The 13,745-nt window shown below is 37.1% G+C and overlaps 1 protein-coding gene across 1 annotated transcript; it reads right to left on the reverse strand.

Moving 5' to 3' along the window:
* Nucleotides 1-5,108: 5,108 nt before the first annotated feature.
* On the reverse strand, nt 5,109-13,314 carry LOC104270570 (adenosine 3'-phospho 5'-phosphosulfate transporter 2-like). Its single transcript, XM_009864975.1, has 5 exons — nt 13,221-13,314; nt 10,364-10,456; nt 9,845-9,956; nt 6,887-6,956; nt 5,109-5,766 (listed from the first exon to the last, which is right to left on the reverse strand). The coding sequence occupies exons 1-5, from the start codon at nt 13,251-13,253 to the stop codon at nt 5,616-5,618; spliced, it is 459 nt and encodes a 152-aa protein (XP_009863277.1). The 5' UTR covers nt 13,254-13,314; the 3' UTR covers nt 5,109-5,615.
* Between the last annotated feature and the right edge of the window lie 431 nt (nt 13,315-13,745).

Consider the following 13,745-nt stretch of genomic DNA (forward strand, 5'->3'; position numbering starts at 1 on the left):
TGTCCTCACAGGAGAGATGCTGCAGTCCCTTCATAATCTTCACGTCCCCATCTCTCCTGTCCTGGGGACCTTAAAACTAGACAGAGTTTCTACAACTGTAATGAAAATTATGTGATCAAAATTGACACTTATAAAAAAAAAAAAAAGCAAGCTTGAATAAAGAAAAAATATTTAAGTATCCAAAAGTGTAGAGAGTGCAGTCACAAATGTAGAGCCACATTACTATGACACCTCAGAAAACCCCAGCACATCAGCAGAAATTGATCCAGGTATAGAAGTGTTCATTCAGCATTATATTCCAAACAGAGCATTTGTGCATGAATTTTCTTTATTGTGTTCCTGTCTTTGCTTCTCTACAAGTGAAGGGCAGAAAGACCAGCACGGCATCGTGGTGCTAAGCTCCTCGCATTACGACAATTTCCCACAGCGTTCCAACAGCAGCACCTCTTGACCAGCAGCCAAGTGAACTAAATTCAGGCCAGTCACGTGCAAGTGGAGGACATTATGCTTCTTTCCCAAAACCGCAACTGTCTTCAGCTTGTTTCCACAGCAGCGTTCACAGAAAACACAAGAAATCAAAGAGACAATGCACACAATGCACAGAAGCTTCAACCAAAACATAGGAAGCCTATTTCATGGCTGTCTTAATTTCACTTTAAATTCTACTAGTATAGAACACAGAACACAAGCAGTTAAGATCTCTGATACAAGGAGTAAAAGAAAATTGAGCTTACACTGGTACAGTCTCATTTCAGGTACAAATGGGCTCTGTTGGACTTGGGGCATTGAATAACTGAGGGTATTAACATCTATTCCTTGCTCATCACACACTTAACTGAGGCAACTTTGGGCAAGTTATCAGCTCTGCTTCATCACTGAAACAGAGATAGAATTCTTCTGCCTCATAGGCAATGCTCAAATTAATCTTTATAAACTGCCTGAGTAGTCAGGAGTTTAATATTAAATATTAAAATTAAAGATTTTTAACCAGGTAAAATGTAAAAGAATAAAAAACCCTTCCACTAACAAATTCTGAGCTATTACCTAAATCACACAGAAATCCCTCCAGAAAAAACCAAAAAAAGTATGAATCCATTTAATTACTTCCCTAACTTCTGAAGTTTACTTATTATTTCCTGCCCTCTGGAGCATACATGCGATTCTATACCTCTTTTCAGAACAGTAAGCAAGTCAAAAAAAGTTGCCATAACTGAACGAGCAGTGGTCAAACATGAGAGAAGGGCTTGTTTGTGCCTGGGAAGCACGGGAGACAGAAAGGAAAGAAACAATTAAGACAAAGCAGGTTAGTAAGGAAGGCACTTATTAAAGAAAAAAAAGCACTTGCCATAATTTATTTCCTATTCCTTTAGTTCTCCAAGGCAAGCAAGGGGGAAAGATAGATTTTCTTGGAAGATGGAATGAGGTCAAGGAGTTAACTCGTACGTGTACTCGCCAAGACCTTTTCAAAAACAATGGAAAGTACAAAAGGAAAGAGGTTTCTTTATAGAGGAAAAAAAGGATGTAAAAGAACCATCCATAACTGACATGAAGCAAAAATATGGAATGTGACCAATCTGTAACAACATGACGTGAGCCCTTAAATGCAGGAATAAAAACCTGAAACAATCCATAGGGCATCAACCAAGCATGTTGTAAAGGGAGTTTGCATCCAAGAGTAATAAAGACAAGTACGGAAGACACATAGAAATCATGTATGTCTAAGTTTTAGCTGAAAACATTTGGCGAGTTCAAAGCATGAGGGCTAAAATAAGATTAAGAAAAAGCAGTTTAATGAAGTATCAGGAAACACTGTAGGTTTAGAGGGAGGTCAGACCATTAGTTCTTTCACACTTTATTCGCATATAGGTATCTGAATAATTAGTAGCTTGATGATACTGACGTATTGAAACACTGAAGAAACCCACTGCACAGTCCATTACTTTGATTTTCAAATGTGCCAAATAAATGCAAAAACATAACATGAAAGCAACTGCACACTAATTTAAGAAAACAGAGCTTCCTCAGCCCTCCAAAGGAGGCACAAGAAGAGGGTGTCACAGAGGTAGAGTGCCAGCATCAGTAGAGACCCTGGGCTGCCTTAACTTCTAGTGCGAAATTCAGTCCCATTAGTAATAACTCTTATATCACAAGTTCTTCCTGGAGAGAGAAGACAGTTGTGTAGTGCAAGAATAAGCAGCAGCTAATTCACATTACATTTAGATAATAAATTTTTGTGGCAGTGCAGTGATTTTTTCCTGTAGTTGCATAATGCCTACTACTATAAAGAGTCCAGGAGCCAATGAGTATAAAATGTAAAAGTTATTAATGATCAGCCCACACAGCAACATTAGGAAGGGTAAACCAACACACCCAATATAAATGCTCTTACACAAGAAATAAAGAATTTATAGTTTCTTTGTGGACAAGCCCTTATTCATATTTTATAAACAACACAAACCCAACATACATATACAGTACAGAAGATCCTGAAACAAAATTTTATAGTAAGAACACTTGGAGGTTTGTGAAGTTCTCTTATCTGCATGCACTATAGATCTTATTAAAAACTCCAGACAAACCACAAAGAGTAACTCACCAAAAATTAAGGTTTTCTTAATGTCTCTGGTGAAAGCACAAAATTGTGCAGGCCCTGGCAGGTGGCAAATTATGAACTCCTCTCACTCGTGTGTGCATTTTCTTTAACACACATTGTTGATTAGCAAGTACTAGACTCGCATGAAAGTAAAAATCTGACTCTTAGATTTATGCTATTAACACTAAACCTACAATACTCATTTGTGTATAAAAATAATTTCAAGTACACCTGTCAAACAAAACATACATTTCTATAATTAAGAGAAAAAATAAAAATATCAAAACTTGTGTGCTCCATTAACTAAGTCTCGTATACAACAGAGAATAAATTAAAATGTAAGTTATTTTTAACACTACACTCTCCAAAGAGAGAAAACGGAGACAAAACTGGATTATACAAACAGTTTGGCAACCTACATTTGAATTCTAGTCAGAAACTTTGGGAGTGACTTCTCATCTATCTATATAAACAGATCATAGAATGGCCTAGGCTGGAAGGGACCTTAGAGATCATCTAGTCCAACCTCCCTGATGTGGGCAGGGACGCCACCAGATGCCACATGTCCTTCTGCATGTATAGCAGCTTTCACATAACATGGTTTCCTGAAGTTCAAAGTTTAGCAACAGAATTTACAGATGCCAAAATTGAGACTGAAAATTTGTCAAAACGTTGCTCAAATGCTAACTACCAAGTTCCACCAAGCTAGTGAACAGAGCAGAAAATGATCCAAAATTATTTTCTTTTCAATGGTTCAAAAAACTGTCCCCTCTTCTAAGCTTGACAGGTAAAACTTCACTGGAAAGAGCAATATCATTTAGTGAAAGGAATGCAAGGGAATGTAAGAGTTGATAAATATTATGGGGAAGGGAATGTGTTTCAATGCCCTTAGTCAAATGCACTCTTATCTCAAAATTTTAAATTGTAACCCTTTTTGATATTTTATAACAAGACTTTTGCTTCAATGTGAAAACGGACAGCCATGCCAGACCCATCCTTTAATTTCAAGGCATTACCAGTTTGTCAAATTCACACATCTCTACCTTATCAAGGACACAACCAGTTACGCAGGAGCTGGGAACTTAACAAACCAAACCTAGAGTAGGGCGGGGGCTACAAAATAACAAACCAAACCCTGCCACATGCAATAACTTGTCCTAACTTGGCAAGACTGGGTGTCTATGGGTTGAAAGGCTTTGCTGAGACAGCAGAGCAGCTCCAGCGCCGACACCAGGGCAATTCCCCTGGGGCAGCTCTCCACTCCACCGACTTGGCCCATCGTGCTAAGACGGCTTATGGCATTCCATGTTCTAGTTTACACTTAACATGACATATGCTAGTTACCAACTCAACAAGCCTAACTTGGCAAGACTGGGTGTCTATGGGTTGAAAGGCTTTGCTGAGACAGCAGAGCAGCTCCAGCGCCGACACCAGGGCAATTCCCCTGGGGCAGCTCTCCACTCCACCGACTTGGCCCATCGTGCTAAGACGGCTTATGGCATTCCATGTTCTAGTTTACACTTAACATGACATATGCTAGTTACCAACTCAACAAGCAAAATTTAAGGCACGTTTTTTGTCTGCGCTTTGATCAAAAGCTCCTTGAAACAGCAATTCTTCCTACATGTCAAACACCTCCCCCCCCCCCCCAAAATTTGCACATTTTAAATACGTTCATAAACCTGTATTTTTAGCAGAAGGCAATCCTGTGTGGTATTTCAGTCCTTTGTTTCTCCTGACTATACAACACTACCATCCAATTTACTTTTGTCTAAGTTGAAAGAACACACGCACACCAAGGTGCATCTACGGGACAAAAAAAAATAAAAACAACAACAAAAAGATCATGACCACGTGAGGACAATGAACTATAAGGTAACTGGTATTTTTAAAGTGCTACTGTTAAATATATAAAATGAAAAAGATGACAAGGGATTCAAAAACCAATTGAATATGAAAGTAAGAGAGATAAATGGGCTTAGTCTTCCTAAATTCATGATGAAAAAGACAGACTCGTAGTACATTGTCTCCTCCTGTCATTAAATAAAGAAAACTGTAATCTGTGCCCTAATCCTTTTAAGTTTGTCACGGGACCACACAAAGACTGACGTAATACATATTCCAAATACATTAGCAGATGCTGTTATTCTTTACTCCAATATTGAAAATAAAGAGTTTTGATTTGATGATGCTAATTTAGAGGACTTCCAAGTCCCTCTACACCAATATGATATGGAAGGCCACAGGCCACTAAAAATTTTGTATTTCACCACAGAATAAGCAAATAACAGCTTCTTACATCACTATTTCAATCACAACTTCTTCATATTGTGTTCTCACTATGTTCAGGCCTAAAAGCCCCTTACCCTCCTTGTAAGAGTATGGATATCGACTGCACAAACTCAACCTCATTTTTGTAACTTAGAAGCGATAATCAAAAAGAGCAACCATAAGATTTCCATAAAAATTTCAGTTACAATAAATACCACATACTGCAATGATCTAATCAAAAACTTAAAAAAAACCCCAACATTTTTATTGAAAAATAGTAACAACATATCAGACCCTAAATCTTCCACCTTTAAAAGTCACAATTTGATCAACCAGTTGCTGATTGGGTTCCATTCAATATTAATACAGTATTACATTTAAATTACGCTGACTAGACAATTAACAAAGAACCACTAATCTCAGATCAGCCACACGACCGATATTATTGAAATGCCCAAATTAGTCTTCGGCCATGTCCCACTTGGAGCACAGCTTCTCAGCAGTCTGCCAGGAGCTGCTGTCCTTCATTGCCTGACAAAGCCACATAACAATAGCCCACACCACCTCTTACGACGAATTCAAGTGCTCTGAAGAAAGGGCTCACAAAAATGTGCATTTCTAGCAACTTGCAAGCAGACAATATGCCTTCAGCTCCTTTGGTTTTAATAGTGTTCCCTTTGGAAAGTGAATCAGTTGAAGACTGTTCCAATAAAATAATAAGTCTTAGTCTAGCCAAGGCATAAGCCACCGTCTATACAGTTTGTGATAACGTCCTTGTTTTTCTTTCTTCCACACTTTTTTTCCAAAGACCGTGCAGTGAAGGCAGTTTGAATTTATCCATATTCTTACTGTAAACATTAAGAAATATACCAAGGACAACCAGTAAGCCTGACCACACATACCTAAAGGGGAGGAGGGGGGGGAAAAAAAAGAAAGTTACCATTAGCACTTTGTCTGCAGCAATTACATAGCAATATTTGGGGATTAAATAAAAAGAAAGCTCCTATGTTAAGGAGAAAAGAGTTTAAAGAAAAAAAAAAACAAACCAAAACCAAACCACATCACTAATTATTGCACTCGAAGAAAAAGTTTGCTTGAATCTTTATCATTACTACCTTTCCACCCTTCCTTTTCCCATCCTGGATGGAGAGCTCAAGGTGCATTTATAGTTAACTAACAACTCTAGTTGTTCCTTCTCACAGTAATGCAGCAGTCCTGAGGAGGTTATACTATTTTTTTCCTTCCCCCAGTTATGAGAGCTATGCTTTCTATTACTGGTCCAAAACGTATGCTCATTCAGTGCCTTATATCTATACTTCCCAATGTACGCACCTTTTAATATCAGTTCTCCATTATTTTAATGCTCAAGGTTTTTAGCTGGAGTAATTTCCCTTTCAGCATTTGGCTGTGAGCTTGGTTCTTAAATTTCAAATAAATTTATACATAGCAATAAATTTGAATATTATTTTCCTCAAACCACAAGCAATTAGGATCAATGTGGCAACTTAGCCGCATTTTTCATTGTCAGCTCTTCCTCGAAATTAAAAAAAAAAAGCAAAGAAACCCAAGCTCAAAAATCTTGCAATTTAATCTATCTAGATAATAGAAGCTTGCAATTATTTAAGAGGACTAGTTAAGAACTCAAACCTGAGCTCATAAAAGCAGAAACAATATTGTAACGGAGAGAATGTCTTTCTTTAGATAAATATTCCCCCACAAAGAAGGTACACAAACAATTTATTATCATAAGCAATAGATCTTTTATCAGATTTTTCTTAAAACAACAGAATGCCGACAAGTGGAACAGCTTTTCTTCCAGACCTTTAGAAGAATAGAAACTTTTCTCTAGCATGATTAGCATCAACAGGCTAGTCAATATTTACAGCAGATTGCCAACATTTGTGGAAGACAGGAAATTAAAAGTATTAAAGCCTGAATATGATCAGTTACTGTTCTGTTTCCACAATCAAGACCATTGGTTTTTTTTTATAAAATATCCCATTTAAAAGTGTAAATACTTACTGTAACGTGAATGGTTTTGCAAAGAACAAAAAAGAAAGCACAATAGTCATTGCTTTTCTTCCTGTTGTTACTGCAGAGGAAAACAAATATTTAATATTTCAGTCACAGCAGAACAATATAATAGAGGCTTCAATATTAGTAGATAACATCATTACAAAATTAAGAGTGTGCCAGCAGAGATTGCAGATGTACCAGTCAGTGCAAAATACCGCTACAACCATATACTGTTTGAAACCAGTAGCACCAGCTGCTGTCACCGTACCTGCAGCAGAGAAACTCCCAGAACAAGACTCATTATTAAATAACTTCATGCTAATCAAGTCCAAATATCTAAAAGCAACAAGTTAACTGATGGTATAAACTAATCTGTTGAAGCAGAAAAAAGTGGTATCACTATTTGGATACAGCAAATCTCTTGCCGTTTTCACCTCATGTTTTAACAGCTCAGTGGTGTTTCGGGCTTTATTTTTAAGTGGAATAGGATCATGGTCTTTTCATTCTTCTGAAGTTACAGTAAATGTACCTAACAATGCAGAGAAATACAATTTTGGTTAAACACCTAAGAGACCAAGGATCTCTCACTTTAATGACTGCACTAGGAAGTTTCCAGCAAAACCATTAAGAGATCTTCTTCTACAAGTGATCTCATCACTCAAAAGAATCAAGGTAGTAAGACGAGTTGAGAACACAGTCCTGTTGCTAAAATGGAAGTAAACTAACTGTTTGGGTTACTCTCAAATTAACTATATCTCCAACAATTATTTGAACAATTTCAACCCTATGTACTATGAACAAGAATATAGCATTGCTAGCAAACTCTGCACTGGAAAACCTATATAATTTATTACTGAAACAAAAATCAGTAAATGAGCAAAAGTTACGTAAAGCATTAAAAAAACCCAAACAACCAAAACCCACCAATGCAGCCTGGTGTACAAGTTTAGCTACGGATGCTACGAGCCTGAGAAAGTGTTATTCGATATGATAGTGCAGGCTTCTGACTTAACAAAGATCCCAGCACAATTGTTCGCACCCAAAGAAAACTCTGTCTTTTTATTAACAGAAAGCACATTTTATTATACTGGAAAGCCTTACTGCTGTAACTACATCCATATTAAGTCTGACTGTAACCTACTGACAAAAGGGAACAATGACTACTGATGCGCTTTTACATTGTTATGGCCAGTAAAGCAAATTTCATCCTCCGCAACCCTCCTCCACAAACGAATGTTTACTTATAAGAATGTTTTGTAGAAGAAGAAACAGCCTTCACTGGCATTTTACCTGCCCCCATCTCAACTTTTTAGCAAAAATTCTCTTTACATTTTAAGAAATTTATGCACATCAAATAAAATGATTTCCTATTACATGAAAAATTAAAGGAGAATGAAAAAGAAAATTGAGTTTTAATTAGAAAACAGTTTACAGATGAATAATTTAAAAAAATGGTTAAATTACTTTAGTTTTTCTAATTACGATTATTTCTATTCTTTCAATTCAGTTATTAATTAAAATATTTATGTAACCATTTCCTTCTGAATTAAGTGCCTTTTCTTCTTTTTCCCAATTAAGCCTGATAATTTCTCATTCTGCTAATAGAAATACAATTTTCATTAAACTCCTTCACCCCGCTCCCCCTCAAGAAGGGGGAGGGTGGATGGGGGTAGGAGGAACAGTAATGAATGTGGTGTTCTTCCAAGGCACAATAAACATTTTCACATTGCTACAGGCAAGACAGAAAGGGCTCAAGTGTTAGGATTGTCAAGGTCAGGCATGAGAAAACCTGGAAAGGGTTTGCTATTCCACAGCATTTTTTTTTTAGCCCAGTAAGATTTATTTATTTTTTTTTAAAAAGATATTTTAATACATGAACCAACTCTCTCATCTAGGCCAATTTCCAGTCAGGAGACATACTGAACATTGTTAAAAACAAACATGAAACAGAAGCGCTGCAGAGGAAATTAATTCATAGGAAAGCGGAGCACGCAATCCTCAGGTCAGAAAATCACCATCTGTATTTTGCTCTTCACTACTGTGAAGGAAGGAGAGCATCACCTGACAGGTGAAGACAGAGGTCTTCACATCTGTTTCTCCTGTCACAGGTGATAGAACCATATGCTGTACTAGGCACTTCACAGCAAACATGACTGCTTCCACTTTTTTGTGGGACAATGACATGGGAAGCCTCGAACATCCTCTCAAGACCAGGCAGGGCCTGCTTCTGTCATTAAAAACAGGATCTTTACCTGTCCCATGAATTCGCAAGTTGCCATTTAGAAGCAATAGAGCAGCTGTTACACAGCCTGCCAGAAGTTTGTTTAGCTCAAACCACGACTTCCAAAACTAACACATGCCCTTTATCTCCTTCAGTTTAATAAAAGAACTGAGGAGATGATCACAAAAGCCCGAATTCATTCCACTCCAGCTCTTCATGAACCGGCTCTGCAGTGCACATGGAACGTTGCCACCGCGGCACTCCACTGAGCGCGTATGGACATTCAGAAGCTCTGACGGACTCTTTCACGGGGTTTTAGCAACATCATTTACTGGAAAACTCCAGCAATTCTGTGCTTAAGACTGTTACACTGTCTACTATGCTTTACTGAAACATCCTTCTCCTTCCATATCTCAAATAATACCTGTCTTTGCCTTACACCTCGCTATACATTTTTGCATTGCAATTCTTCTGTTTAGAACCATGTGGTTTCTGCATTAAAACACAGCCCAGGCTACATGCACGATACTTAACATATTCTTCAAGGTTGAAACTGTGGGAAAGAAAGAACATGAAGCTCCCATATTGCTCGTGAAGACTCATGCTATACAAACCACAGTCAGTACAAAGAACAGGATAAAAAAGCCAGAGTAAGAACAATTCTGAAAAGCTGTCCTAAATAATAGAATTGGATTACCTTATGTTTTTATACCAAAAGCAGTAAAGATATCATTTGATCATACCTGTTACAGCCAGAAGGGCACCAAAGATTTTAATCAACGCTAGAACAAAGGATATTCCAAAATACCCAGTCAGGGAGAACAGGAATGCATAACCGTAAGTCTGAACCGGGTGCTGCAACAACAACAACAACAAAAGAAGCCCGTTAAGAAAATGTAAAACAAACCCTGAGGTATTGCAAAATGACTTAAAACTACAGACTTTAATCAACTGCTTGAGCAATAACAAGCTGTTCAACAATGCATTCATGCAAAGATTCTTATTTAATTTTAGTTAAATAATGGAAAAATAATAATGAAATTAATCGTAAGCTCATAGGTCTGGTCCTTTGATTCTGTTTCTCAAACCATTACCCTACCTTACACATCAAAGACTGTAACTTGCTTAATGCACGAGTTATACAAGTTAATGAGTTCACATGATGAACATAACTTTAGAGAAGTGGTGAGATTTTCTAAACCATAGAGAGCAACATTTTCCAATGAGGTTCTTCATAGAGGAAAGGAAATCTTCACACCTACCTTTGAGCAAAATGTTACTGCAGGGCTTAATCCACTAGTGCATGTTAATCCAAATAAAATATACACAAAACCTATTGAATAGGAATACAAAACCTAGAATAGTTTAAGAGAAAATAATTACCAGGTGATACTATACAAAAAGACATAATTAAATGCTTTCAAATGCTTGGCCCTATTAATATATTCAACTTCAGAGTTGAATTTGCAGAGTTTGAAGATATTTTTTTCTCTAACAGCTGATGTGCAGTGAAAAGCAGACAAGTATTAAGAGACATTCTTCCTACCCACAACTACATAACAAACCATTCTGTAAGCTAGTCAGTTAATAATATCCTGAGGTCAATGCTGACTGTGGTAAATCCTTTAAATTCAGGATTTCACAGTCTAAATAAAGCTTCACACAGCTATGTAATTTAATAGTTTTAATAATATGTTAAACATATTTTAGTTTTTGCTACTTATCCTGCACAGTAAAGACTCACACTACACTAAATGCACCAAGGGTAGCACATAATCACCATGAACTGCCAGAAGCGTCAGAGAAGTTTCATCCCTGTCACTTCAGTTCACACACACGGTGCCACCTCTTTTACGGTTACAGGATACAAGATTTTCAGACATGGCCAGCTCTGGCCTAGTTCAGTGCTCAGAACAGACTGTACTGAGCTAACAGGTAAGCTCTTCATTTGTCTGTACCCTTATTTAATTCTCAGCTTCATACAACAACAAAAGAATCTTCATCCCATCCCTTCCCACGTCAAGGCGACAACAGAAGCTGGAACTGCCCATTCGTCCTTCCACGCAGCAGGAAGGATTCAGCTCTTGGGGCAACATTTAGTGGCCTCTTCTTGTGAAAAAGGGAGATGGTGAACAGAACTGTTCTAGGCATTAGGAGCTAGAACACAATGATCTACCCCACTTGAAAAACTGTCAACAACAGGCCTACTTCTTTTCACAAAGGTTTTATCAGTTGTTTTCTTGTTATATTACCTCAATCATTTGCAAAAATAAATCTATTGACTGACAACAATGCCAGGAGACAACTTGCGAGTGCTCTACAATAAAGGAAGCTGAATATACATTTCAAGAGCAGAACTACTTTCAAACTCTTAGAAAATACAATGACTTCAAAGCTCTTATTTTACAGTGTACATACATACAGAAGTTAAATCTCTAGTTCTTCATTTGCTCCTGCATCCAGCTTTTCTCCCAAAGTACCCAAAGAATTCACTTTTTACAACCAGGAATGAACACGACATGGTTAGTTCCTTGTTAGGCAGTGTGCTATCAGTCATCTCCTTAGAATCACATATAAAGCAAAATCAGGCATAACCTTCCAGAGCAGTGGTTAGGATTTCATCTGCAAGAGATTTTATTATTTTTTTTTTTCCTAATTTCCACAATTGCTTAATACAGGGCAAATTCCAAAGTTCTCAACGAAAGACAGATCCCATGGATGACAGGTTCCTTCACTATCCCATTTTATTTCCAGATCTGTGTCCATTAAACCCGATCTCCAACTTGGAAGACCTCTTAAATTTTTTACTCGCCATCTCAAGTATAGAAAAAGGATTTCTGAAATTCTGCTTGTAGTTCTGCACCAAATTCTCCAAAATCCTGAAGTGTAATCTCTAGGCTTCAAATAAATAAAACCTTTTATATTCTTAATCACTGCACTGATTCTCTAGAAATAGGACTATACAATACGAAGACCAACATTTGTCAGACTAATGCAGGATAAAAAGCAAAGTTCACGAGGTAACAGGAGCTTTGTAGGCAAGGCAGTCAGATGACTCTTGGAGAGACGCAAAGCGGGCAAAAAAGAAGCTGCAGATTGTACTTTGTTTTGGATTTCAGAAATTACAGTTATAGAAGGCTACACTGGATCAGGTGAGATCCGTGCAGCTGAAATCTCTGCCTCCAGCAGTAAACTGTGAATACTAAGAAAAAGAACAAAAATAAAACCAAGAATACAGTGGTGCTTTTCAGGTATATTCTACTTTCCAAAAACTTCCAGCTCAAACTTCTTGAGCCAATCTAAATCACTTTCAGCCTTAACTGAAGCTTACTTCTAATTTTGTCTCCATTTATAAAGCTTTTCTCATAAATTTGGAACTAGATTTTTGTAGGTCAAACATGTAAATTAAATTGCAATAATTTTTTACTTGTGGCAGAACAGATATTATTTGAATAAAAGAACTTTTTGTATTTACTTTATAGGATAATAGGCCAAATTCAAACATAAGTTTTGACTAAAATAAAAAGTCAGATCAGATGAACAGATAATCCACATTCCAAATAAGTACATGAAAAATACTGAGCAAGAAGTTTTCCAAAATTATGTATTTCACTGAATCAGGAACATCCAAATTCATCCATTCCAAAACTCAGATGTTTAGGGATTTCAAAAGTTTCGAAAAAGGCTGCTTCCCTAATTTTAGCACACGCTAGAATTGGAAGTCTAGGAACTAAGACAAGCAACGTGTCTCCCGTAATACATGCTCATCTAGACCAGATATCTATTTTTCAGAGACTAAGTGCATGATCATACAGAAAACACTCTGCTGACTCCAGACCTGCAGGATAGACAAAGAAATTGTTGCTGAAACAAGTGGTTTTGTAGCTGCAATATACATCTGAAATTGTACACAGGAAGTGGCACCCTTGAAAGTTTAAAAAAAACACAACAAAACCAAAAAATAGGTGTCCCCAAACACACAGAAAACCCCAAGAACAGAACACCAAGAGCTCTTCTTTACATACTCAAGAGAAAAGCAATTTAAGTTTCATGTTTTGTCATCATATGCCTTGTCTATGATAGAACATGTTCTTTTAAAATTGCAAATCTGGTATTTACCATTTCTGAATTAGAACCATTGTGCAACTTCATAGCTTTTTCCTGTACATTTCCTATAACTGCATCTGCGCAGAGGGCAAGGGATATTAGGACCACACCTAATATAAGAAACAAACAAACAAAAACCTGTTCAGAATATTTATCATCAGAGTAGTGATGAAAACCACTCTGTATTTATCCTGACAAAAATACAGAAATCTCAAGAATAGAAAAAATAATAAATAATCCTCTATATTACATTCTGAGTGCCAGTAAAACTATTTTATTATACCACTACAGCTCAATGTTCACCCCCACTCCCTCCACCAGTTAGCCCCTGAGCACGGTGCGTCTCTAAGCTTGACAGGAAAATCTGGGCATTGCTACGAAGTCAGCTGTAGTTTTTGTAGTAATAAAAGTGAAAGGATATCAATTACATTTACGTAGTTATGTTTAAGGAAGATAAATAACCAAGGAACAGACTCTTTTGAGTAGTTAACCCTAGATTGTTTTCTCCCGACAAAGATAAATAGAAATGTTAGCTGT

The sequence above is a fragment of the Apaloderma vittatum genome, unplaced genomic scaffold (assembly GCF_000703405.1).
Source record: "Apaloderma vittatum isolate BGI_N311 unplaced genomic scaffold, ASM70340v1 scaffold10802, whole genome shotgun sequence".
Classification (NCBI taxonomy): Eukaryota; Metazoa; Chordata; class Aves; order Trogoniformes; family Trogonidae; genus Apaloderma; species Apaloderma vittatum.

Excerpts from the sequence above, each read along its gene's own strand:
- LOC104270570 (XM_009864975.1), bottom strand. The coding sequence starts at position 13,253 with ATGAAGTTGCACAATGGTTCTAATTCAGAAATG. Across the intron at positions 10,457-13,220 it reads ATGGTTCTAATTCAGAAATG|GTTTTGTATTCCTATTCAAT; the intron begins GTAAATACCAGA and ends AAACTATTCTAG. Across the intron at positions 6,957-9,844 it reads TGCCCTTCTGGCTGTAACAG|TAACAACAGGAAGAAAAGCA; the intron begins GTATGATCAAAT and ends TTTCCTCTGCAG.